The sequence below is a fragment of the Quercus robur genome, chromosome 11, assembly GCF_932294415.1.
Source record: "Quercus robur chromosome 11, dhQueRobu3.1, whole genome shotgun sequence".
Classification (NCBI taxonomy): domain Eukaryota; kingdom Viridiplantae; phylum Streptophyta; class Magnoliopsida; order Fagales; family Fagaceae; genus Quercus; species Quercus robur.
In genome coordinates, this window is record NC_065544.1 from 7,306,515 (window position 1) to 7,334,179 (window position 27,665).

A 27,665-nucleotide genomic window follows, 5' to 3' on the forward strand; every position below is an offset into this window, starting at 1 on the left:
GACAACTGGCCATACGGTTAACTCGCGACTGGAACTCGCGACTTAGTCAAGCCGCGAGGTCAAGCCGCGAGCCACCCCTGTTTTGGAAAAACCTGACGTTTCGCATTCCTCTTCACTCCAGTATAAATACCCTTTTAACCCACGATTGAAAGAGAGCTTCCAGAGAGAATTTTGAGAGAGAAACCCTAAAGAAAAACCAGATTGTTTTACCCACAATCTCTACCTTAGAGTCTCATCAAAATCCCTCACTCTCTTCCTCTCCATTGTCAAATCCTTGAGAGGCCATTATACCAAACCTGGTTCTCACCATTATCATCTCTGTGAGACAGTCGTTTGGAGTTCTGGGAAGCAGTTAGGAAGGAGCCAATCTTTATTGGTTGATGCTACGGTGTAGTAGCGGAATCCGGAAAGCTAGAAAAGAAAAAGGTTCGGCGCAACCTCGTTGGAGCAAGAAGCTTGGAGGGCTTAGGTGCATTGGGTAGATTAGGCTTGGAGGGTCTATTGCTGTCCTTGTATCCCAACTGTATTTTCTAGTGGATTGATTACCGCTTGGAGGGCGGCGGAGAGGTTTTTCGCCGAGGTCTTCGGTTTCCTCTTCGATAACATATCTGGTGTTATCGCTGTGTTTGCATCTTCCTTCCTCTCTATCTCTGCCTTTACATTATCTGCTGTGGTTTATTTTGTTGTGGCTTAGATAGTTGTTTAATCAATTCCATGTTATAGCATATGTTAAGTTTCCGCACACTAGTTGTTTAACATATTGCTTGTGTTGATTAAATTGGTTTTTGGGGGTCTAAACGTTCAAAAGTGTTTTTGTACACGTTTTTGAACTTTCAATTGGTATCAGAGCGGGTACACATCTGTTTGGTTTTATTACCATTGTGTGATCCTTGACTCCCTTTCTTTTTGAGATGGATAGGTCTCAATCCCTTAATGCACCTCCATTTTTTGATGGAAGTAATTATGCATTTTGGAAGGTTCGTATGAGAGCCTTTTTATGCTCTATTGATGAATCCGTGTGGGATGCTGTTGAGATGGGTTGGACCAAACCTGAAGCAGCCAAATCCACATGGGATAAGGCAGCACTTGCTGCATCTAATGCTAACAGTAATGCACTAAATGCTATTTTCTGTGGTGTGTCTCCAGATGAATTTCACAGGATTTCTCACATTACTATTGCCAAAGATGCATGGGAGATTCTGGAAACAACTTATGAAGGCACGAAGAAGGTGAAAGATACCAAGTTACAAATGCTGACCACTCGGTTTGAGGAGCTCAAGATGAGTGAGGATGAGTCTTTCGACTCTTTCTATGGGAAGTTAAATGAAGTGGTTGTAAGTAAGTTTAACTTGGGGGAGAAGATGGAGGACTCAAAGATTGTGAGGAAGATCCTTCGATCATTGCCGGAAAGTTTCCGTGCTAAGGTGACAGCTATTGAGGAGAGCAAGGATCTTGACGACATCAAGGTACAGGAGCTGGTTGGTTCTCTACAGACCTATGAGATGTCGCTGCCAAATCAACGGAAGGGCAAATCCCTTGCTCTAAAGACCACTAATGAGAAGGTGGAAGATCAAGGCACATCGGGAGAAGATATGGTGGACAAAGATGTAGCCTATCTTGTTAAAAATTTCAGAAAGTTTTTGAAATTCAAAAACAATGGAAAATTTGATGATAAGAGAAAATTCCAAAATTCTGGAAGGGAGAAGAGGGATTTCCAAAGGAAAGATGGAAAAGAATCCCAATCCACACAAGGTGTTGTTTGTTTTGAATGCAACGGGCATGGACACTTCAAGAAGGAATGTCCTAATAATTTGAAATCGAAAGGCAAGGTGTATGCCACGACCTTGAGTGATTCAGACTCATCCGACTCAGAATCTGAAGAGAGCTGTGATGGAGAAGGGAACTACTCCGCTTTCATGACTATTGCTCATGTTGAGTCTTCGGATGAATTGAATGTGCTTGTTCAAGACCTTGGAGAACATAGTGAGGATGACTCACTAGGAATTGTTGAAGAATCAGAAGCTGAAGAAGAAGAAAGCACAGCTACTCTTCAAGAAAATTACAACTCACTTTTGGAGAAATCTGGTGAATACACAAGGGTGGCCAAGGCTGCTGTGAGAAAGATGAAGAAGGCTGAGGAGGACTACAAAAGTCTCCTAATCCGGTATAGGGAGGCCAAATGCGAGATTGAAACTTTGAATGGTGAGCTCTCCGAAGCTTACACTAAAGTGAGATTTCTTGAAAGTGAGGTTGTTCAAGCAAATGCAAAAATAGAGAGGGTCACCACCAAGAAGCTAGATGATGTTATATCATCTCAAAAGAGCTTCTCAGACAAATCCGGACTGGGATTTACCGGAGGAAGTAGCTCAACTGGAAATGCCACCAAAGAAGTAAAGTTTGTCAAAGCCAAAGATCCAGTTATAGCTGACCCTACTGGTGTGAAGCTTGAGGTGGAGGAGAAGAAGAATGTGGTGGACCAACGGATGCTGAATCATCGTAATCAGTATGTGGGCAGGTCTGAGTCTCGTGCCAAGTCACGTCCTCGACCACAAAGAGGTCCTAGAGGAATGTATGTGTGCCATTACTGCGGACTTCAAGGGCACACTCGACCAAATTGCCAAAAGCTGAGAGCAAAGAACAGTGCTACTCCTCAAAGGTCAGGAGGACCAAGAATTGATAGGAGAACTTGGGCAGGGGGTCAACCTAGAGAGCAAAATGGAGATCCCGGAATGATGGACGTGATGAAGATGATTGGTGCATTCACCAACTGCTTGGAAAGCTTCTCACGAAGGTTTGAAAGCCCTAACTCCCGTACCCAATCCTTTAAGGAAATCACCCCAAACGCAAGTGACGTGTGGGTGAAAAGGGGTACTCATGCATAAGCATTACAACATGTCCATGCATTAATACTTCCTATGCTTTGTGACTATGTTTGTTTGGTATGCTTGTTGTTTTTTGTTTGATTATTCTTCTTGTGAATATTTCTTAATTGTGTTTTATCAGTCTTTTTGTTTCTTGAGTCAAAAATCCAAAAATTACATAAAATTTTGAAAATCAAAAAGCTTGATCGACTTTGTTGAGTTTTGTCTTAAGACTCGTTTTGCCTTGTACCTTTGTGCTAATGGCTTTGTGCATTTTCGAGCATTGCTTGTCTTCATGCACTCATATCACTATGAGAAAAATCTTGAAATCTATGTGATTGTTGTAAATAGATCTTCGAACTTGTCATGAATGATTAGTGAATGGTTATGTTGATCTTGAAACATGCATAGACTTGTGTCTATATCTCTTCCCACTTTTTATTTTTTTTGCTAAAAAGAGCTCACTAAATGTAAATCTCCAAATGAAAAGAGATATTGAGCTGCAAAAGCCTGTCGCACATTCTAGTATTTGACTAGGAAAAAGGGTAAGCGACCTTATATCAAAAGTGAAATTTCTTTCAAAAAGGCCAAAGGCCTGTTCTTCAAAGAAAAGTGTTGTCTATCCCTCTCACAATGAGAGATGATTGCCTCAAAAGATCAAATGTTATGGCTGAAAGTGGAGTCAAATGAAAGGCTTCAAGTTATGTTATTAAGTTGTGTGGGAAGTCATATATTCATATTTCTATAATTGAGATTGGTCACATGATCTAGTGCTAATTGTGTATGCCTTGGTTGAATTGATCATTGAAGCTTCACATTAGACAAAGGACTATCTCATTGTTGATATCCACACACAACACACAAGTTTATGTTCGATAAATGCCATATTCATTTGTGTGATTGTACTTGTTAAAATGTGTTTTCACATGCTCAATCTTTGTTAATTCAAGCACAAAAAGATTTTTGAGTGTTTTAGGTGTTTTTGGAAAGTGTTTTGCTGGAAAAATCTGAAATTTCAAAAATACAATTTTGCCCTGTTTTGGCGGCTCAGTCGCGGGTATGTCAAGTCGCGAGCTTTAGTCGCATCTTCGCTGGTCAGTTTTGGCGACTTGTTCGCGAGTGGAAGGTCCAGTCACGAGATTCACTCAGAGATTTTCGCGGCTCAGCTCGCGACTCACTCGCGGGTAGACCTTCCAGTCGCGAAAAACACTTAGAAAAATTTTTCAAAATTTTCCTCTTGAGTGTTTTGGCGGCTTGAGCTGGCGACTGTGTGGCGACTTGAACCAGTCGCGAAAATCGCGTGTTTTGCAGAAACAGGAGCAGTTTTTAAACTTTTTCAGTTTTTCCCTCGAATTTTTGTGACTGTTCATCTTCTCTCTAAACACTCTCCCTCCCAAACACTCCGTGCTCCCTTTTCCAATCTCTTGTGTTGCATTCTTACAGCCCAAAATCGTCGAGTTACAGGTATGGGTTTTCTGATTTTCACTCTTTTCTACTTGATTTTGTGCTTTTACCCTTGATTTTTCGCATTTGATTGTGTTTTTGAAATGGGTTTGTGGTTCGGTCTCTGCTCTTTGTTCTTGCTTAACTTGTGGATGCAGTTGATATAGGTTATGTTAATGATAGTCTTTTTCCTATTGCTCTTGTGCTTAGCTAAGTATTCCTTTCATTTCAATCTGAACGTTGAGCTGTTGAGATGTTACTATTGGTTCTGTTTGAGGTTGTGAGTTTTCCTTTGCTAGATGTGCATGTCTTAGATTGGTAATCTGTGGGAAGATTCTGTTAGGTTCAATATATTGTTTGTTTGTCATATCATTTTTTCATAATCTACCTCAATGTCATTCATCTGCCTTCAGGATAGTTTCATCATGTTGTTCATGTGTTTCCTATCCTAGGCTTGGTTTATCCATATGTTTGAACTAAATTGCTTGCTGTTTAAGTGTTTGAAATTCATTTGTTTGGTTGATATCTCTCTCTGTTTACTACATGGTTCTGACTAGTTCTGCACATATATTGCTATATGTTGTTGTGGCCTTTTCTGAGTGTTCACAGATGGCTCCTTCACCTCAGAAGAAGAAATCTACTGCGAAGAAGGCTGACAAAAGACTTAAGATGGATCCTAGATTGTTTAGGTCAGTTCACCATTTTGAGAGATACAAGGATAACTTCTTGAATGCAGGAATTATTCAAGAAAGATTTGTGGATTTGGAAGATTTAAGGCAAACTTTTATTCCCAGTTGTTTTGAAGGAAGGGGATGGGAAAAGCTTTTGGGTGGTTTCCCTGTTGTGTGTGAACCCTTAATTAGAGAATTCTACTCAAATGCTGTGATAAAGGACAATGAGTTGAGTTGCTGGGTGAGGGGTAAAGAGTTTGTCTTAGATGCTCATGTCATAGATGATGCATTAGGGCTTGAAGGATTAGATGATGAAGAATTTATCAATTACAAGGATAGGAGTGTGTCCATTGAAACTATTCAACAAAGGATAGGTGGGCAGAGAGAGGGAAAATGTTTGAATACCACTGCCTTTCCAATGGACATGAGGTGCCTTACCATAATCATGATGTTTAACCTCTATCCCATTAGGAAATTGACTACAATCAACTGTGCTAGAGCAGTCTTTCTAATGGATCTCAAAGAAAAGAACTTCATAGACATCAGTTCCCACATTTATGACACCATTGTGGATGAGACTAGAACAACCTCTAGGCCTAAATTGATCTTTCCAAGTTTGCTAATGAGGATTTTTAGGAGTAAAGGAGTTCCAATCCCTCAAGACATCAGTCCAATGTCTACACCCTCTGCAATCAACAAGCTCACCTGCAAAAGGATAAGTGTCAGGCTTCCAGGAGAAGAAGATGAAGGTGATGAAGGAGAGGCTGCTCCAATGGAAACTGAAGCAGAAGCAGCTGGATTTGCATCAACTTCAACACCTAGGAGAAGTGGCAAAAGACACAGAGCTTCAACCTCTGCAGACACACCTCCAGATGCTTTCCAGATCATTCTGGAAAGGCTTGATGGGATCAGGGCAGTCCAGACTGAGCATTCTGACAGGATGAGAGCCATGCAAGACCAGATTGATGTCTTGGCTGCTACACTTGACAGCTTCACAACTCAGCATGACAAGTGACCCTTTGGCCATTCCATGTCAAAAAGGGGGAGAAGTTCATTGATAATTGAGAAGCAGAAAAGCAGCTCTTAAGGGGGAGTAATTTGTTGAGGGGGAGTAATTAGTGTTTTTATGGTTTTAATACACTGGGTTTTGGTGTATAACTGTTCCTAACTCATTTCATATACTTTTGGTTTAAACTTTAATATATGTTGTTAATGTTATTCATGATATTTGTTGGTTTGTACCCATATGCTTATGTAAGCTTTTAGGGTTATTGTTTTATGCATAGTTTGTAGGCCTTGTGGTATGTACCATGCTTAAGTGCAGCCTTTATGCTATGTTGAAATCAGTATTTTAAATCTAAATGTTCTGCATTGTGGTTTATGTACTGTCACTCTTGTGCCCTTGTAGGATTGTTCCTAGATGCATATGCCTTGTGTGCTATGCATTGGTTGAGTGTTGAACATACAAGTGTCTTACTTTGTGCTTGTTAACTTGTATGTCCTTGTGTTCATTCTAAGTGTGAATGAACACTGTGATCACTACCTTGTGGTGTTCACTTGGTTGATCAAGCCATGGTTTGTTTATTAACTCTATCTTTGCTTGATCTCATATTGCCTGTTTCATATGCATTTATAATTTTCTGCTTACAATGATCATGGTGTATTGTTGTGTTTCAGGAGTATATGTTCATATGATTCAAGTGCTTCACAGCTTCTAGAGTTAGGTGTGAGTGAGTTTTGATCAACTGTTCCCAACTCACATGTTAAGTCTAGAGTCTGTTTTAGGGTTTTGTCACGGAATAGCCAAAGGGGGAGATTGTAAGGTTGAATTTATTCAACCATCTAATTGGCTTTATTCCGTGCCAAATTTGCTTGTAATTCAGCATTTAGTAACCCTGTATTTAGGTGGGATTGTTGTAAGGGTAGTGAGTGAGATAGTGTGAAGATTGCTCAAGAGTGTGCAAGAAAACAGAGTGTCGCGGCTGGGACTCGCGGGTGGACTCGCGGCTTCAACCCGCCAGAAGATGCACACGTACCAAGCATGCTGGAAGATGAACAGTCATGCTAGCTGGAGCACTACAGGACAAAACAGGACAACTGGCCATACGATTAACTCGCGACTGGAACTCGCGACTTAGTCAAGCCGCGAGGTCAAGCCGCGAGCCACCCCTGTTTTGGAAAAACCTGACGTTTCGCATTCCTCTTCACTCCAGTATAAATACCCTTTTAACCCACGATTGAAAGAGAGCTTCCAGAGAGAATTTTGAGAGAGAAACCCTAAAGAAAAACCAGATTGTTTTACCCACAATCTCTACCTTAGAGTCTCATCAAAATCCTTCACTCTCTTCCTCTCCATTGTCAAATCCTTGAGAGGCCATTATACCAAACCTGGTTCTCACCATTATCATCTCTGTGAGACAGTCGTTTGGAGTTCTGGGAAGCAGTTAGGAAGGAGCCAATCTTTATTGGTTGATGCTACGGTGTAGTAGCGGAATCCGGAAAGCTAGAAAAGAAAAAGGTTCGGCGCAACCTCGTTGGAGCAAGAAGCTTGGAGGGCTTAGGTGCATTGGGTAGATTAGGCTTGGAGGGTCTATTGCTGTCCTTGTATCCCAACTGTATTTTCTAGTGGATTGATTACCGCTTGGAGGGCGGCGGAGAGGTTTTTCGCCGAGGTCTTCGGTTTCCTCTTCGATAACATATCTGGTGTTATCGCTGTGTTTGCATCTTCCTTCCTCTCTATCTCTGCCTTTACATTATCTGCTGTGGTTTATTTTGTTGTGGCTTAGATAGTTGTTTAATCAATTCCATGTTATAGCATATGTTAAGTTTCCGCACACTAGTTGTTTAACATATTGCTTGTGTTGATTAAATTGGTTTTTGGGGGTCTAAACGTTCAAAAGTGTTTTTGTACACGTTTTTGAACTTTCAGAGTGTACTTCAAACCAGGTACAAAGAAGACCTCCTATGAACTATGGAAAGGAAGAAAACAAATTTGAAATACTTCAGAATATTTGGCAGCACTTGTTTCATTCTAAAGGATAGAGAAAATGTGGGAAAGTTTGACACCCGAAGTGATGAAGGAATCTTTCTTGGGTACTCCTCCACAAGCAAAGCCCATAGGGTGCTGAGCAAAAGGAATAGAAAGGTCATGGAGACTGTCAATGTTATGATTGATGAAGCATCAACTCCAAAGTCTTCAAAAGCTACAAAGCAAAAGCAAAAGCTAGTTCTCCCTCTACTGTTAGAGACTGAACAAGAAGTAGGTGATCAAGATCCTTCTCCTCCTGCCTCACCTAGTGCTATACAAGCCCTAGAAGACTCTTCTACATCTCCTTAGCCTAAAGATCTAGTAGAAAAAGAACCTTTATCTAAAATTAGACTGAATTGCCCTTTAGATATGATCGTGGGAAACATGAATGAACTAACTTTGAGAAAGCGAATAGTTGATAAATATGTAGCTAACTTTGTTTCTTATTCATGTTATTTGTCTCAGGTAGAACCTACCAAGATTGAAAATGCTCTTCAAGATGAAAGCTAGGTTGAAGCCATGCATGATGAACTTCATCAATTTCAAAGGAATGATGTCTAGACACTAGTACCTAGGCTAGAGGGAGTGAAAATCATTGGTACAAAATGGATATTCCGCAACAAGATTGATGAAGAAGGAAATGTGATTCACAACAAAGACAGACTTGTGGCCCAAGGGTACACTCAAGTAGAAGGAATGGACTTTGATGAAACCTTTTCTCATGTTGCTCGCATTGAATCCATAAGAGTCTTACTTGCATTGGCATGCCACTTGAAGTTCAAGTTATATCAAATGGATGTGAAGAGTGCCTTTTTGAATGGTTTTCTCAAAGAGGAGGTTTATGTAGCTCAGCCCAAAGGGTTCATTGACCCACACTTTCCAGATCATGTGCTTTACCTTAAGAAGGCATTGTATGGATTGAAACAGGCATCAAGAGCATGGTATGATCGTCTCACTGAATGCTTCGTGTCAAATGGCTTCACAAGAGGACAAGCATATCAAACATTGTTCATCAAGAAAGTGGATGGAGAACTAGTCGTAGCCCAAGTTTATGTAGATGACGTTGTCTTTGGATATACAAAAGATGACTTGGCTCACTCATTCTTAAGCATGATGCAGACTAAATTCAAGATGAGCGTGATTGGAGAATTGAACTACTTCCTTAGACTGCAGATTCGTCAAAGTGACTCAGGTATTTTCATCTCTCAATCTAAATATGATAAAAATCTTGTGAAGAAATTTGGTTTAGAGTTTGCTAGCTCTGTCAGAACACCTATGAGTCCAAATGTTAAATTCATTGTTGACATGTTAGGAAAGATTATTGATCCTTCTTTATATAGAAGCATGATAGGTAGTCTCCTTTACCTTACTGCTAGTAGGCCTGACATTAGCTACAGTATGAGAGTGTGTGCTAGATATCAAGCTAATCCTAAAGAATCACACATCATTCCAATAAAATGTATCATCAAATATGTTAAAACCACTAGTAACTTTGGAGTATGGTATAGAAAAGATACTAATGATGTTTTAGTTGGATATTCTGATGTGAATTGGGCTAGGAATACTAATGACCGAAAAATTAATTCTAGTGGGTGTTTTTACTTAGGTAATAACCTTGTCTCTTGGATGATCAAAAAGCAGAATTCTATCTCTATCTCTACTGTTGAGGATAAATACATTGCTACTAATAGTTGTTACACCCAACTTCTCTGGATGCAAAAACTCCTCATTGATTATGGTATCTGTCAAAAACATCTTACTATCTATTGTGACAATACCAATGGCATCAACATCTCTAAAAATCTCATTCAACACTCTCGGACCAAACACATTGAGATCCAACATCACTTCAATCGTGAGTTGGTTGAAGATAGTACTCTCACTCTTGAGTTCATTCACACTGATGATCAAAAGGCTGATTTGTTCACCAAGCCTCTAGATGGTCAATGTTTTGAATTCTTGCGCTAGAACATTGGTGTTATATCCATAGATTGATCTCTCTCCTCTTCTTCATGCATATGCATCTAGCCTTGATGCTTTGTTTGTTTGCTTGTTTGTTTTTGTTTTGTTTTAAGTTTTTTTTTAATAAAAAAAAGGAAAAATTAGAAAAATACAAAAACAGTGTGTGTTTGTGTATACTGGTACTTGTGTACCTTGGATGGCCTTTGAAACAAAGTTTCCCAACTTTGTATCTCTTGTAGTTTAGATGAGCATCATCATGCATAACTAAGCAATGTGAGCTTTGTGGCTCGTTTTATATGATTTGTATAATTTGGTTAATCTCTTATCTTTCATATCTTACATCACACTTTTTGATAGGAAGGACTAAAAAATTCTAAGAGAAATGCATAAATAACCATCTTACCACTAAAATTTGTCAATCATAAAACATCTGTATGCAATTCATAAAAGACATGCTCGGTAAGGTGTAGCACTTGCACAGCAAAATAAGGATGTTCAAGCTTACATAATTAGGTATTTTCTCTTCTCTCTTATATGCCCATACATGATATGCTTAAAGGAAAAATATGCAAAGAGCATGAAAAGTAAAAATAATCAAAATGCTTTTAATATGGTTGAAAGCGTGTTTCTAGGAGATATGGGAATTATATGATGTACCTTGAAGATGATAGTCCCCATCAAACAGTTATGATTATGTGTGATTGTTTTTTATCCTCCTATATCTCTTGCAAAAGTATCACACACAACACGCATACTCTTTGCTATTTTTGATACTATTGTACAGGTACAATATAATTTGGCCATCACAAGGAATACATGTGGTAGTATATGCTCTCTAAACCGTCCAAACTTGTTTTGAAATAAAATTTGGTTAGACATGTTTAGTGTGTTTTGATCTAGGATTTCTTTGCATCTAAAGTTGAGGTTGTGTTTTTGTGCTTAACATGCTTTTTGAATGCTTTCTTTGTTGGCTATCTTAGTTGCATTCATCTTTTGTTGTTTCTCCTCCTTAAAATTTCTTCTTCAGGGCTCTTGACAAATAGCTCAATACCTCCTCAATATCTGCTTGACACCTCCTCAATACAAGCTCTTCTATCGAGATTTCTGGGTTTCTGCTCTATACTTCTCGATAGATAGCCCGATCCATCAAGCCAATTCTTTGGGGTCTCTGTCTACTCGATACCTTCCTTGATCTATTGAAATTTTTTGCTATCAACACCTCCTCGGTACCTCTCGATCTATCGAGATTTTGTTTTCGATAGCAGCTCGACACCTCCTGGATCTATCGAGCTACGTTTTCTATATATACTTTAAGGTCCGACTCGGTTTCGTGCAAAATTAAATATCTCAATCTCTCTCTCTCTTTTCTCTTGACCTAAAAACCTTTTTCTCCCCAAAATCCTTCTTCCCACTTCAATTTCGGCCAAATTCAAGTTCAAATTCCTTGGTTAGTTCTCTAATTCTTTCTTTTTCTCATTCCTCATGTATTTTCATACATTTAGACCTAGGTTTTCAAGTTTTTGGGGTTTTATCAAAATTCGTGGGATGGGCTTTGTTAATTTGATCTCACATGCTCATGCATTGCATTCTATGTTCATTATAACAACGTTTCATGCATTCTACGATTGTGTGACAGATTAAACTCTGTGAGTGCTGTTAGGTTGGATTAGGTTTCTACCCACGATGCAATTTATTTTTGCACATAACATGGTCATGCATTTTCATGCACTGCATGTTTCTTTCCTTCTCTTTCCTATGCACTACTTCTGTTGGGACTCTATTTCTCTCTTCTCTATCTCTCTCATTTAGTCTTCTTCTCATGGCACCTAAATAGTCTATTCCATCTAAAAACTCAATTCGTCGTGGTTCTTCTTCTTCTTCTTTTCCTTTTGAGTCTATTCGATTCCATGATGAGAAGGCATGAGATGACTTCTCTGAGAACTTTTCTAACCGGGTGATTCATTCAGAATGCCAGGTCATTCTATCTGATTTTTCAAACACTCATCTACCCAGTGTGTTTAGCTCTCAGAAATGGGCTTCTCTATGTGAGAAACCCTTGAGGTGTCCCTACATGTTTATATAGGAGTTTTACTCCAACATGCTCGCCATCAATACCTCTGTACCTCGGTTTACTATGGTATTCCGTGGCACACGTATCTTAGTCACCCTGAAACTTATTTCCGAGGTACTACGTGTCCCTAGGGTGGATCATCTAGATTACCCTAGTCATCATTGTTTCTCTTCCATCTCTAGAGACGAGTTAGCCTCACTCTTCTGTGAGAAGGCCAATGTGTGGGGAGGTACCCTTAATTTCTCCACAACTGAGTTTGCTAAAGGTTCATGAATCCTTAATGTGGTGATGACCTTTGTACTCACTCCACGGTCTCACTATAACACTATCACTGAGTCTCGTGCTCATTTCCTTCTTTCTTTTATGGAGGGTCTTTCTATAGATTTTCCATCGCACATGACAAAATCTTTTATAAATTGCTATCGCGACACAGCTACACGTGATAAGCTCATCTTTCCTTTGGCTATCAGGCATATCCTCACCCACATGCATGTCACTATTCCTCCTACTCCTCACTTCTATGTCATGGGTGCCATTAGTAAGGAGTCTATTCGGCGACGTATAACACAACTTGCTACAAAGCAGCCATGTGTGGAGCCACGGATGCAACCCTAGCAGATCCTGCAGTCCCTTCCACTCAACCCTCTTCCTCTACTGCCTCCTCTTCTTCATCTGGGCTAGCTGTCTCCCTTGCTAACATCATGGAGCAGCTTCAACACATGTGTGCTGATTTTGGTAGCTGTCTGGACCATCTATTTGATGAGATGTGTCAAATGAACACTAGAATCAGTCGCATCGCTCACCTCCAGTCTCGCCTTGGTGGTTTTGAACCCCCAGCTTCACTGGAGCGTGTTAAGGAGTCTTCTTCATTGAATGGTGGAGACGATACTTCTAGCTCTGTGTCAGATGACGACCTATGAATGATTCACCCTTTGTCACTCGTGACAAAAAGGGGGAGTAGTTTTGTAGATAATAGTAGTCTTGTTGTTAGGGGGAGAGCAAGTATAGGATACACTAGATAGGCAAAGAGTAGTTTTGAGTGTTTTGAGGGATGTAGTGAGGTTTTGATGTACTCTTTTCTCATTACATGTACCTTGGTCTTGTGACCACTTTTATTACATACATTGAATTCTTTGATATATATATATATATATATATATGAGATGATGTATGTTTTGTTCACCTTTGTCTTGCATGTGTTGTTTCTTTTCTATCTTTATACATGTAAAGTTATGATTTACAACTATGTGTTTTATTGTCTTTAATTCTGTGCCAAATTTGATTGTAATTCTATTCAATCTTTTGTACCCTGTATTTATTGTGGGATTTGACTGTAAGGGTTGTGTGATACAGGGAGAGAGTGTGAAGACTTAAGCAATTGAAGACTGAAGAGTTTTTGCGGGTATCTCGCGACTAAGCATCCCACGAAGTGACTCATGTGACTTGCGCATGCTGGAATGCGAAGAGTCAAGACAGGATGGAGACAGCTGTGTCTCGCAAGTATCTCGCGGGTAAGGCCTTCCCTCGAGACACCCACTAGACATTCTGTTTTGCTAGACAGTCAATTCTGATACACACTTTCTGTGCCTACACTATCTATACCCATATTACCCATAAATGTTGAGGAGTGCTTCTAAGAGAAAACCTTAGCCAAACACCTTGAGATTTAGAGATTATTATACCCACAATCCTCTACACAATTGCTTGTGGATTTTCCTCAACTCCTACCTCTCCATTTCCATACCATTGAGAGGTTGTAGCCTAAACACTTACCACACCCTTTCGGAGTGTCAAATGAGGTTTTAGTGCTGCTGGGAAGCATTGGAAGAAGCTAAGGATGGTAGATGCAACATGGAGCTTGTTGTGGGATCCGGAGAGCTAGATAAGACATAGTTCCGAGAAGCCTTGTTGGAGTAGGAACTTGGAGGGCTTAGGTACATTGGGTAGATTAGGCTTTGAGGGTCTTTTGCTAACCCATGTATCCCAACTGATTGTTTAGTGGATCGATTACCGCTTGGAGGTCGACGAAGAGGTTTTTCACCGAGTTCTTCGGTTTCCTCTTCGATAACATATCGGCATGTTATCTTGTGTTTGCATCTCTCTTTCTTATTATTTTACATTCAATTTTACTGTTGTGTTGTCTTGATTATGGATTAGAGTAACTTGTTTGTTTATCTGCTTGCATTTACACTATTCTGCACTTAGAATTAAGTTAGTGTAAAATCTATTAAGCCGTATCTTTAATTTGGGGGTCTAAATAGCTCTTGTGTTTTTAACACATTTTCGAGCTTTCAATACACATGTTTCTTCTTGTATACAACTTGCCTACGTTTCACACTTGATGCCTTGATGAATCTTTGTTTAAGTGTTTCAGATAAGACAGGTTGCAAGTCTATCATGCCATGATCTCTCTTTTTGCAAAGTTTTCAAGAGCTCATTGTAGGGTTAGATTTATGTACTTTTGTAAATTATGGGATAGTTGTGTTAGACTTCTCTCATAATTGCTTTTTGTGGTTTTGTCACGGATTGCCAAAAAAGGAAGATTGTTAGGGTCATATTTTATTGTAATTGGCTAATCCTTTGACAAAATGCACTTTACTTGTAATTTGGTAAATCTAAGATGGGTTTAGTACTACAAGAAACATGTTGTTCAAGTCAAGTATTAAAGACATAAAGATTGGTTCAAGAAACAAGTGAAGAAAGTTGTTCATTAAGTCTTGATAGATAGCTTGATAGATGTCTGCTATCAAGACTTAATGTGAAGCTCGATAGATAATTCGACAGCAACTTGATCTATCAAGATTTACGATTTTCAGTTTTCCAGATTTGAAATTCGGCCTAGGCTTGAATATTTGTTTAAGGTTTTTTTTTCTCACAACTCTAAACATATATAAGGATTATTTTAAAGTCATCACACACGGATAAAAAGACCAAAAGACTTATTTTCTCTGTATGAAGTTGTTGCGTATATACGCCATAGGGTTTTGTAACTGAGTGCTTCCTGATCTTTATTGTTGATGAAATGAAGAACTTTGCAGCCAACAACATCTGTTCAAGTTGCTGGAGTTAGTCACGTACTTGGGATTTGTGCAAAGGGTCAGTCACAAATTGGAGGTTTGTGCATCAAAGGGAAAAAAGGCTACTACAAAATCAAGTCCGATTGAGTATTAGAATAGAGGTTCAACTATAGGTTGGTATTTCGGGATAGAGCAAGGTAGTTGGTAAGATTCCTTATACTTGTAACCACTTGATTATTGTTTAGTGAATTCTTGGGAGTGGTGATCTTAAACTCACTTGATGGGGTTTTTGCCTCGCGAGGTTTTCCTCATTTGTCAATAAATCACAGTGTTAAATTTATTTTCCGCTACACTTAGTATTTTGGTGATTTGTTGGTGCCTTAACATTTTGCATGCAAATTGAACTTAATTAATCAACTTGGGTAATTAAATAATTAACTGGGGTCAAGTTATCTTAACTCAACATATCCCACATTCTAAAATAAAATAATAAAAAATAGAAAAACAACTCCACATTACATCAAAAAAAAAAAAAAAAAAAAAAGCCACACAAAAACCAATAGAAAAACTACCCCACGTCACATCAAAAAATAAAAATAAAAAAGCCACACAAAAACCAATTACAACTTCATGAAATAAAAACCCTTCCCCTTTCATTATTTCCCACTCTTCCCCTTTCCAACGTTATGGAATGTATAAGAAAATTTTCTGATAACATTAAATCCCTTTAGTTTGTTTTCCATTTTTTCATCTTGTTTCTAACCAACACTATCTTATTATGCCCTCTCTATTTCATATATTGGATACTTCTCAATAGTTAGATGTTTTTTTTGTCAAAATTGGTAAACTTTTTAACAAAATTTATATACTATTTTCTCAATTGAATTATAGTATATGTACTTTTTTAACTGCATATATTGTGAATTGGTAATTTTATAACCTTCTGTGATACGTGAAATATATTAAAGTTGTTATAGAAAACTTGGTTATAAATAAAAAGATACCATACTAACCCCCCCTTTCAAAAAAAAAGAGCCTCATCGCACACGTGATATGAGGCTAGCTATTATTTACCTAATTACATTTTCTTTTAAATTTTTTGAAGAGATATTAGATAGATTGCAATTTAGATAGTATGTAAATATGTTGATCTTTACCTTCCCCTTCTTCATTTGACTCATTTCTTCCACGTTTCCGAAATTGCATGCCTAAAAACCCAGTAAAAAGTCGCAGCACTATGTAAGTGATATCAAGGAAAGATCGCGAAACTATAGCTGTGATCCACAACCTTCTGTCTATCTCAACGCATTTCTTGTATTCATTGATCATGAGACCATAAAAGAACAAGGGTTCCAGTGATAATGCGATCATGCGCACCAATATAATTACCATATTCCAAACCTCGGGAGCCTGCGATTCGGTATCATTTATCCTAAACAAAAGCATGGTAAACATAAAATTAGTTTATATGTACGATGCAGAAGAACCTCAAAAATACAAAACCATAAATTCCCCCCTCCCCACTGGCGGTTTTCTTAATGGCCTTTCAGTGGAATGTCAATATTGGAGAGCCCAACTCTAACTAGTAACTACACCTATTCGATTCTATGGTGGTGGGAAATGAGAAAGGAGAAACTAGATAGTCCATTTAAAATATCTAACTGTTGTACCCATAGTTTTAAAGGAAAATTCTAATGCCACAACAATGTGCACAACTTTGTGCACAACTCGGCCACGTGGCGAGTTGTGGTTGGTGGAGGGGTGACCCACCATCACCCCTCCACCAACCACAACTCGCCACGTGGCCGAGTTGTGCACAAAGTTGTGCACATTGTTGTGGCACCAGAACTACTCAGTTTTAAAACCGGTATGCTCAAAGTACCAAAATAGAAAATAGTTCTCGATTTTATAGTAGGACCAGAGTCATATCAATGGTCAAACCAATAATATCATAAATAAATAATTAATAATTATATAAATTATATAAATAAATAGATAAATAAATAAATCATTTTATAATTGGTCATTTTAACTAAAGAATTAAATAATAGCAAAACATTAAACATTAAACTTACCAATTTTTGGACAACACTACACAAAATTTCAACCAAAACAAAAACCAAAAAAAAAAAAAAAACATATAAAGGCAGCCACAACCCCAAAGCCCACTACAAAGTGTTTTAATTATTTTTTAATCTTTTTTTTTTTTTTTTGAGTAGCAATATCATTGGCCACTTAGTTTTTTTTTTTTTTTTTTTTCCCAACACATATCCTACACTTACACGTTGATATCCCACCTACCACACATTTTGAAATCCTACATCCACATGTTTGGTTCAACAATAGTTCTGCACTTATAGTTTTCCTATGTCACTTTTTGCTAAGTTTTCATCCTAAGGGTCCGTTTGGGATTCACTTATTTTGTTAAAACTGAAATTTTTTACTAAAATTACCATAGATAAAGGTAAAAGTTAGCTAAAATAGTATAGTGAAATCCATGAATAGTACCAAAAAGTGCAGTGGAACCCATGAATAATACCAAAAATAAGTTAAATAGTAAAATAAGTTGTCAAAAATAATCTTTGCCAAACGGATACTAAATTTTCTTCTTCTTCTTCTTCTTCTTCTTCTTCTTCTTCTCTCTCTCTCTCTCTCTCTCTCTCTCTCTCTCTCTCTCTCTCTCTCTCTCTCTCTCTCTCTCTCTCTCTCTCTCTCTCTCTCTCTCATTAATATGTGCATGTGGGTGGCAAAAAAAGGCCTCAACTGAAGTAGACAGATCATATCATTGTAAATCTGCTTTGTCTTTGGGCTTCTTCCACAACACAAAGATAGTAAATTTGATGTTTCTGGGGTCACTGTGGACGTCTTAGGCTTCACCACTTTAAACTTAATAGCATTTTCAAAATCAAAAGCTCTCTTCTTAAATCTGAAACAAGATCTCTCTCTTTTTTATTTTTTTGGTCAAGCACTACAACTGAAGTCTTTATTAAGAACGGCTTAAAACTTATAACATTTATTTTAATAATGTTGATATCTATCATAATATTGTGTTTTCACAATAAAACTTATACATTGCATACCATGTTTGCGCCATATGGCTCACAAGACTAGGACAATGTGTTTTAAGCCTAAGCCAGATAAATTTTAAAGTAGTCTTTTTCTTATATATAAATGTTTATTAATATTATTAAATTCTATATAATATGTTTTATTTAAAATTATTCTATTGCTTTTTGAGATGTGTAGACACCCCATTTTGCACCCATAATTTAACCTTGGAAGATGGTAAAATGGTCATTTTATGTATCCTAAATATCATGGTTCCATTTTAGTCACTAACTCATTTCTCACATGTAATAAAAATAATCTTGAGATTTCAACGATTGCAACGATATGTTCGGTTTCCAAATCGGACAATTGGATCAAAAGATATCGCAAAATCAAGTTTTAACGGTCTACATGAATTAATTTGGGTGAAACTTCTCACATGAGATTAATTGAAATTAATTTTGATTGATTGATAATTAAAATTAATTAAATGATTTTTTGTGATTGGTTAAGTATTTTTGGATCTTCACATGTTCTAATTCTTGGACTTGATTGTTCTTAAATTTTATTCTTAGACCTATAATGATTCACTATTAAGAATCTTAGATCTACAATTATTTCATGTATAAAATGCTTCTTTTGTTTTCTACATTAAAAAACCAGATCTGAATTTTCTTATAAAAAAATTCAAAGTTTTTCTATTTAAAAACCAGATCTATACTTTCTCACTAAAAAATTATTGCTTTACACAATAAAACTAGAGTTGTATTTGTACATGCAAGTTAGATTATCAAGCTGTGTAGGAGAGTAGGTGACTGATCTAACAATACAATTAAGTGAAAAGCTTAAGAACACTAAAATAAAAAATGAAAGCTTTAACACTTTGATGTCAAGAGAAAGAGAAAGTGCAACATGGGAAGTACATGGAAAACCCTTTGGAAGGGAAAAAACATGGGTGAACAAGGGGAATGGCCATTGCTCTCTTCTATTTTCTATTATGTAAAGAAAAATGAAGGTTTTGTACAATAGTGATGTTCCTTCCCAAAGAATACCTTTTCTTTCTACCTCACTTTCCCATCCAAACTTTCTGGCTTTTCTCTTAGTTTCTCTAGGTTCTTGCACTAATGGTTTAGTAACATGTTCCTCTTATAGTCTGAGGAATGCTACCAAGTACATAGGACAAGTGTCAAACTATGATTCCTCCATTTGAATCTCAATATAGCTACTATATTATGTAACGGCTGGAGAAGAGATAAAGCACGCCAATGTCAGGGTAGTGGAACTGAGGGCAGCTCTACTACTGTGTGGGGAACAAACCTTGGACAAGGAAAGGGACATCAGGGATATTAGAAGTGATACATGTGTCTTTAACAGTGGTCCAGTACAAGTTCAAGCAATAAGGGGTGTTTAGTAGCATTTGACTATGGGCGGTCGCTATCTCCCTTTTGTGCAAGTGTTGGTTGTCCATGTCAGGTACAAATATCACTTTTCCCCAAGATGGTCATGACGTTGACACAAGCTAAAGATCCCTCCTTCAACCAACGTTCCTTTTCCTTTGCTCACAACTGCTCTACGTGTACTGTCTGGATCCAACCATGCTAAGATTCTCACATGCCTTAGCTGGTTTAATGTACATTAGCCCCCTAATTGTCAATGGCATTAATGATCAAGGCCATTGACAGTCACATCGTATCAAATTTTAATGCTTTGTAATCATGCGTTGTGACATTCAAAGTTGGGACACGCAGCATCAGCAGGCTTTTCTAGCCATTTTAGCCTCGTTTCATTTCCTGTGCTTGGCTGACAGACTTTAATTTTCATAAATGTTGTATCTCTTCACTTGACTCTGGTTGGTAATTTTAAAAGGAAAAGATCTTCCTTTATTCTTCATTCCTTTTGCACCCTTACATTCCCTTCTTCTCAGAGAGAAAAACCTCCATTGTCAACAAAATGGCCAGCCCCTTTTCTACCGATTCAAACTCTTTTTCCAAAGGTTAAACTTCTTCTAGCAATGACTCGGGCTCTCTGAGTGTCAACAATGCATAACCAGCCATTCCTCTTCCTCCTCCCCTCCCTATTTTTCCCCTTCTCCCTCAAGTTTTCCTTCCTCAAGAAGTTCAACCATGGGAAGGTAGTGAAGAAGATGAGGTGGAGGACTTAGAGGAACATCGATTGAAGGCTGATGAAGATGCTGAGGATAATGCCTACGATGCTTTTATGGGGAATGTTCCAAGGCACAGGAGAAGGCATAGGGCTTCTCAAACAAGCTTTGACTCAAGTGCGAAAACCTCTAGTGAATCTGATTCTAACTCTTCTGATGACTCGGACTCTGGAGATGAGGAGGGTGAGGAGGAGGAGGAAGACCTCGCTTTGGGCTATCCTTAAAAAGACAGAGTCTCGGGGAGAGACTTGGATGCCTACAAGTTTTGTTTTCCTTAAACTATTTCTCCGTCAAACCTATAGTTTAGGCTTTCTTCTTTTGTTGTTTTCGTAAGCAGGCCATATTATTGGCCTTAGATTATTGGTTGCTTTATTTTGTAGTTGTGGTTGCTGTTTTTTTTTTTTTTTTGGGTAAGTGTATCGAAAAGGGGTGATAGGCCACAAGGGCCAAACCAAGTGTAAATCGCGTTTTTCTTTTTGAATATATATATATATATATAAACAATATAGTTTGCTTCCAAAATATTGCTGTGTATCTATCATTGTACTTCTACACAAAGGAACAATCATACAAACATATTAGTTAATTAAACACAAGGCAAAGTGTAGGATTAAACCTATTGATGAAGGGTCGCGCCTTTTCACCCTTTCTGCAAAGGCAGTTTTCTTTGATTTCTTTGTTAACGAACTTTGTCAGAGGTTCTATCTCTTCCCTTTGCTGACACATGCCAATTATTTTGAAAGGTGCCTTACTTTTGAATGACTCTTTTAGAGGGAAAAGAATAATTTCCCAAAGTATAAAAGGAAGGAAAAAAGGAATTGCCTCATTCTCCCTATTTTTCTCATTTCTTCCTTATCGTTTTCTTTTCCAAACCCAAATCTTAGAAATCTTTACCAGCACGAAAACCATGGGTGTGAAACACAACCTGAGAACCAGTTCTTCAAAGATCACAGGATCTTCAACCCCTAAGATAAATAGGCCACTGCTAAGGGGAGGGGAGAATCCTTCCACATAGGAGCAATGGATCATCCCTCCATTTTTTGAAGACTACTTATTCGATAAAAGTTTGGATTGAGAATCTGTTCCTTGCTCTACAGATCCCCCATACACAGCATGTGGAGAGCCTAATGATCTTTTAACCATGGATTTGGAGTTGAAGCACATTCCTTGACTTGGCACTTGAAAAGGAGATTTTGCTCCTACTACTGATGTAGTCTTTAAATCTCATACTTCTATTTCCAAAGGTTGGAGAAGTTGGTGTCGAAGATTACTAACACATCCTCCTTTCATGGATATCCTGCAAAAGGTGCATCCAGTGCACACTATGTTGGTGTTCTCTAGCTCGGACATTAGTAAGGATAGTGAAAGCCTTCTTTCTCTCTTGTACCAATGGAATTCTACCACCCTTACCTTCTTTACAGAGTGTCAAGAAGTCTCTCCCTCCCTTGAAGTTGTTTATGAGATACTGAAACTTCCCCTATTTGGGGATGGGGAGGTAGTCAACATTGCCTTGTCTCCTGATGAGGCCAAAGTCGTAAAGTTCAGTAAAGAAAACCTTGAAAAAACTAGTCCTGAAGGCAGCAAGGAAAGGGAAAACCTTTAGCGAGGAAGTGCCAGAAGACACTAGTGTGGGTGGTGACAAAGGTTCTAGGGCTAACTTTTGGGGATATATTAGATATTTCTAGAGAGAGTATGTTGATGGCGTGGATGAAGAAGCCAATTCAAACTCTTTAAAGGAGGGCACAGACTTCATCGTAGGAGAAGGTAATTCTAGCCCTTATGAACTTGAGACCTTTATTGCTTTTTTTCTTGTTATCTTAGTATTTGTTTGAAGGACATCCCCATGAGAAAATTCTAAGTAGACATTTCCCTTTAGCTGTCAAGCTAGCCAAAGGACATTCTTTCCCCCTTGCCACTTATTTCTTAAGGACTTTGTATTCTCATTTAGATCGTTTCACCCTTGCCCTACAATATTCTTGGGGTAGATTTCAAGTAGAGACATTTGTACCTATGGCCTATGAAGCACGTGTACATTTCCGGATTCAGGTGTGGGTGCGGGTGTGAGACTCGACAATTTTTGAAAAAGTAGGGTGTAGGTGCGGCGATTAAAAAATTATTATTTATATTTTCTATATATTGCTAAGCATAATTTTTCATATAATTGTAAATATATATCAATTTAAGAGTAATATTAGATAATAACTAAAAGATGATATTCATAAATTAGAATACAACCCACAAGTTTATTTTTATTATTTTTTTAACATGTATTTTTGCCATAATTTCGAAGAGTTTCGGCTGGTTTTGGCCAATATCGGTTGGAATCGGCATGAATAGGCCAGAATCGGAGCCGAATCGACTAAAATCAGAATGAATCGGTCCATATCGGCTCAAATTGGCGTGAATAGAGAAGAAAAAAAGGGCAAATTGGCACATTAGAGGAGCGTCGCTGTGTTGCCACGAGTTCGGTGTAGGTGCGGCAGCCCTAGAGCCACACCCGTGCTTTCTAGCTTGTGGCATTATTGCGAATTTGGTTGTAGGAGCACTTTAGGAACTATGCTCCTATCCACAAAGCTTTAAGTTCCTTTAAGGCCAGTCAACCATCACCCCAGGGATTACCATGATCATGGGGTTGGAATAAGGTTGTGGTATCTTTTGATAGCTTCCTTTGTAAGGTGTTGGATGACCTTATTGACTGGACAACCAGACCCTATTCCCCTCTTGAGGGTGGACTCCTACTTTTGTTCCATTCTTTTCAAAATGAAACTGTTTCTCATTACAGAGATGCTCCTTGGTTTGAGGAGGAGCTTTCTTTTGTTGCTTGTGCCTTTACTTCCCACCTTTAGGCACGTTTTCAGGATGATTTTGAGATCCAAGCTTATAACCCCCAAAGATTTGCACGCCAATTCAGTTTTGACCAAGGTGTACTAGGGCATTTCTCCACTTCATCCTTACCTGCTATAGTAGCATCATTAGCTTTTAAGAGTGGGAACCTCATTAAGTTGTTGGTGTCTGGTTCCAAAATACCCTTTGCCTCCCCTTCTAGAGTTGGATTTCCTTCACCCAAGTTTAAAGCATGGTGGTCTGGTATTAGGAAGCGTCTCAAGAACTTTGGAGAGAATAGGTCTTAACGTGTGGACATCCCACCTATCTTCCATGGTGATCTGACTTTGAAACTCTCTGCCAAATCCAAACCATCAAGAGGAAAAGGAAGAATGTCAAGGTTTTTGTTGTGAAGAAACCAAGAGTATGTATCTTCCTTCTTAGTCTTCTTTTTTTGTAATGTTTTTCTTGATCAATGGTGTAAGTGATCCTCCTTTCTTCTCTCTCTTTTGACCTTTGATAGATTAAAGAAACTATTCCTTAGTCTCAAACCAGAGTGAAAGCCACTCCTTTGGCACAAGATGCCTCTATACAAGAGGTGGTTTCTGAGAAGGAAATAGAATCTGATGCTAAAGGGGGGATTCGAATCAAGTGTATACCGACAATCCCCTAGAGAAAGAAGATTTTGCAGAAGTTACTTCCAAAGATCAATAAAGTGAAAGCATCGAGGCAAACCCCAATCCATTAGTCTCATTGCTTTCTCCCCCTTTGAAAGCAATCTGCTCCAAACTACTTTCAAAGTATCCTGAGATGATAGGGGATACTGGTAGTTGGACACTATCTCTTAGGGGCTTTACGTTGGGGCAAATTGGGTCTGTTGTATCCCAACTGCAATCTAAAGGTAAATAGGATATTTTGACTCTTTCCTTTGATGAACTTCTTCCCATACTAGGTGATGTTGAGGGCATGGGTTTCAATGTTGACTAGCTGAAGAGCCGTGTCATCACATTGAGGGACCTAAAGGCAAGGCCCTCTGTTCATGCCTCTTTGTCCTTACTTCAAAAGTTGAGAGATAAGAGAATCTCTTGTATCAACAAAACAAAGGAAAAAAAGTTGGCCATGGAGGCGCATAGCACTCTAATCACCTAGCTCCAGGAACCCATTGTCAAGCTTCAAAGGGACTTGTCATCTGCACAAGAAGCTAATTTTCCCTTTAGACTTAGCTAGAAGGTGTCACAGTAGAATAGAGTTCTTTGGATAAAGAAATTGAAAAATTAGAAGGCAAGCTAGGCGCTCTTAGCCATCCAGATTTTTCTCTTGAAAATATCAGCACTTTTACAAATATTTTTTAATTTTCTAGTTTGTAATATTTTATGGTCATGGGAGAGTTGTTTGTCTGTAAACTCTATTAAGCTTCCTTTTATATTCAGTTATAATATTGAACTTTGCATGCATACTATGAACAGTAAAATATGAAATAACTGAATGGAAAATGGACTTATTTAGTATTATAAACATTATGGAATAGAAAGTATCAAATTACAAAATTAAGCATGGTATTTCTTAAGGTGAGCTCCGCTAATGGGGCTATACGCCTTCATACCTACCTAATATTTTAGCCAATAGTGTTTAGTTTGATATGCTTCTTCCACAATGTAAGGTCCTTCCTATTTTGATGAAAACTTGTGCACGACTGCTCCAGCCACACCTTATGCATGAAGGGCTATTTTCCAGACAAGTTCTTCCACTTGAAATTTTCTTTCTTTAACTTGCCTTCATGTTTTGCCTTCATACTTGCCTTAAAAGGCAGTTATGAAAGGCAACGTTGTCATGTTTTTTTTCAACAATCTTCAAGATGTCTTCTTTGGGTATCCCTACTATATCTGTTAGTTTTCACTACTGCCCTTACTAAATCTATTGGGATGACAACCTCTATGCCATAAAATAGGGAAAAGGGTGAGGCTCTTGTAGCTTGTGATTTGATTGTTCTATGAGCCCACAAAGCTATAGGAAGTTCCTCTCTCCATCATTTTCCATTCTCTTTAGTCATTTTTCCCCATATATTCAGTAGTCTTTTGTTGGAGGCCTTAGCTTGGCCATTTCCTTTGAGGTAATATGGTGTCAATATCATGTGAGTTACGGAGTACATTTTGTTAAACGGTGCACATCCTTGTTTAAGAATGGTGTTCCATTATCAAAAATAAATTTGCTGGGTGCCCCAAAACGATATATCATGTTCTTCCTCAGAAAATTAGCCATTGAGCTACCTGTTGCTTTCTTCATGGTCATAGCTTCCACCAACTTAGTAAATAGTTTAATGGCTACCAATATCCAAACACATCCTTTAGAATGGGGAATTATGGGACTTATGAAATCCAGCCCCCAGTTGTGGAAAAAGGATATGGAGCAATAGTTGGGTGAAGGCTTTAGTGGTTGGTATGTATCTCATCCCCTTGCCTTTAACATTCTTGACACTTCTTGGTGAAATCCTGGACATCTCTTTGCATCGTGAGCCAGTAGTATCCCTGGTGCAAAGCCATTTGCCTTAGCTTCCTACCACCAGAGTGTCCTACTGGTTCTCCCTCATGCAAATCTAAGAGAATGCCCTTCACCTCTTTGCTTGGAATGAACACCAACCATTTCCCTTGGAAGCTTCTTTTGAACAACTTCCCATCCACCATATTGAATCTTGTTGCGTACTTCTTTAGCTTCTCCCTCATTAGTTGATCAGCAGGTGGAACACCCTCTAAAAGGTATCTCAAGTACAGATCCTGCCAATTTTCTTCTTGTGCTTTACTATTCAGCACTTCCGCTTGATTTGGGGGTATGATAGAACAAGTCTTGCAGTCTCTCTACTCTCCTATGGCATCACTAGCCATCTCTGGCCAAAAGACCCCTAGCCTCTATAGTCTTCTATATAGGTTGACATCAAGGATTACCCCACAAACATCATGGTGTAACCTATATAGTTGTGTCAGCCCTTCCTGCCTTGAGGCACACTTCATTAGCAACCCTTCTACTCCTCTGAAAAACGAGTCCCTATTGATCTTAAGGAAGTCTTTCATATTTGATGGCAAACTTGTCCCAATATCCCTACCTTGGACCATTACCTTTAATAAAGGTTCTCGCCAATACTCGGGGAGGCAAAACCCGCCTTTGATCAGGCCGGGCTGTTTCTCTACCCAACGTGTCATCTTCTCTTTCTTCAATACAGATTTGGTGGCTAGGGTGGCTAGTGAATTAGCCAACTTGTTCTCGTTCCAGTTAATCATTTTACATTCTATGAAGGTGAAGTGTCTCATGAGTTCTTGTACTATGGCCCTGTAAGCAGCCAAGCTAGGATTCTTTATCACATAGGTTCCCTTAACTTGATTAATGACTAACTCGGAATCCCCAAATACCTTTAACCCTCTTATGCCAAGTCTCTTGGTAGCCTTCAATCCCATTACTAGGGCTTTATATTCTGCTTCATTGTTTGAGTAGGGGAAATGCAGCTTATAGGCAAACGTGTGGTCTTCCCCTGGTGACTTCTGTACTACTTCAATTCCCCTTCCCTAAGAAGTAGATGAGTCATCGAAGTGCATAGACCATTCTTGCTCTTCTGTCACCAAAACTTCCTGTTAGGTAAGTGAGAAATCACTGGTCCCTAGGAAGTTGGCTAGAAAATTAGCCACTACTTTCTCCTTAATGGTGGATGGTCTTATGCGTTCGATATCATAGCATGACATCAGGATGGCCTATTGAGCCATTCTCCCCGATAATTGAAGGCAAGTTAGGAGATATTTCACAGGGTTACTCTTGGTTACCAATTTTATACGATGCCCTAGAAAGTAATCATTGAATTTTGACATAGCAAATGCCAAGGATAGACATACCTTTTCAATTGTGGAGTACCTCAGCTTTGGTCCTTTCATAAGCCTGTGAATGTAATACACTGGCTTCTCCATGCCTCCCTATTCCTGAGCTAGTAAAGCCCCCAATGACTACTCCATATTGGCTATGTACAATAGAAGAGGCTTACCAGGTGATGAAGCAACCATGGTATGAGGATCTACCAAAATCGCTTGTATCTTTTAGAATGCTTTCTCACATTGATCACACCATATAAAGGCTACTCCTTTCTTGGTTTACTCAAACAAAGGTTTCAAGATCTCGGTTAACCCTAGTATAAACCTTCTCAGATAAAACACTTTTCCCACAAAGCTTCTCAACTCTTTGAAAGTTGCTGGCAGGGTGAGTGCAGTTATTGCCTTGGCTTTAGTGGGATCCAAGTCAATGCCTCTCTGATGGACAAGGAATACTAAAAACTTCCCCGAGGATACCCAAAAGGCGCATTTTGAAGGGTTCATTCTCAGGTTGTACTCCCTACATCTCTCAAATGCTTGCCTCAAATGTAACAAATGTTCAACCAAGTTTTTGGCCTTTACCACCAAATTATCAACATAATCCTCCACTTGCTTGTGCTACATATCACTAAAGATCAAAGTCACGATCCTTTGATAGGTAGCACTAGCGTTCTTCAATCTGAAAGGCATCATTTTGTAGAAGTAATTCATAAAAAGCGTCCTAAAGGCGGTTTT

At 38.6% G+C, this 27,665-nt stretch overlaps 1 protein-coding gene across 3 annotated transcripts in view; it reads right to left on the minus strand.

Annotated features, from left to right (window-relative positions):
* The window catches only part of LOC126707733 (cyclic nucleotide-gated ion channel 1-like), a 140,207-nt gene that overhangs the window by 104,330 nt on the left and 8,212 nt on the right, over positions 1-27,665 (minus strand). For 2 of the 3 annotated variants that reach the window (XM_050407599.1, XM_050407601.1), the window contains exon 3: positions 16,211-16,485. The exons of the other annotated variant lie outside the window; for it this stretch is intronic. In XM_050407599.1, the coding sequence (XP_050263556.1) occupies positions 16,211-16,485 (275 nt within the window). The remainder of the gene's footprint in view (positions 1-16,210; positions 16,486-27,665) is intronic. 3 annotated transcript variants of the gene reach the window in all.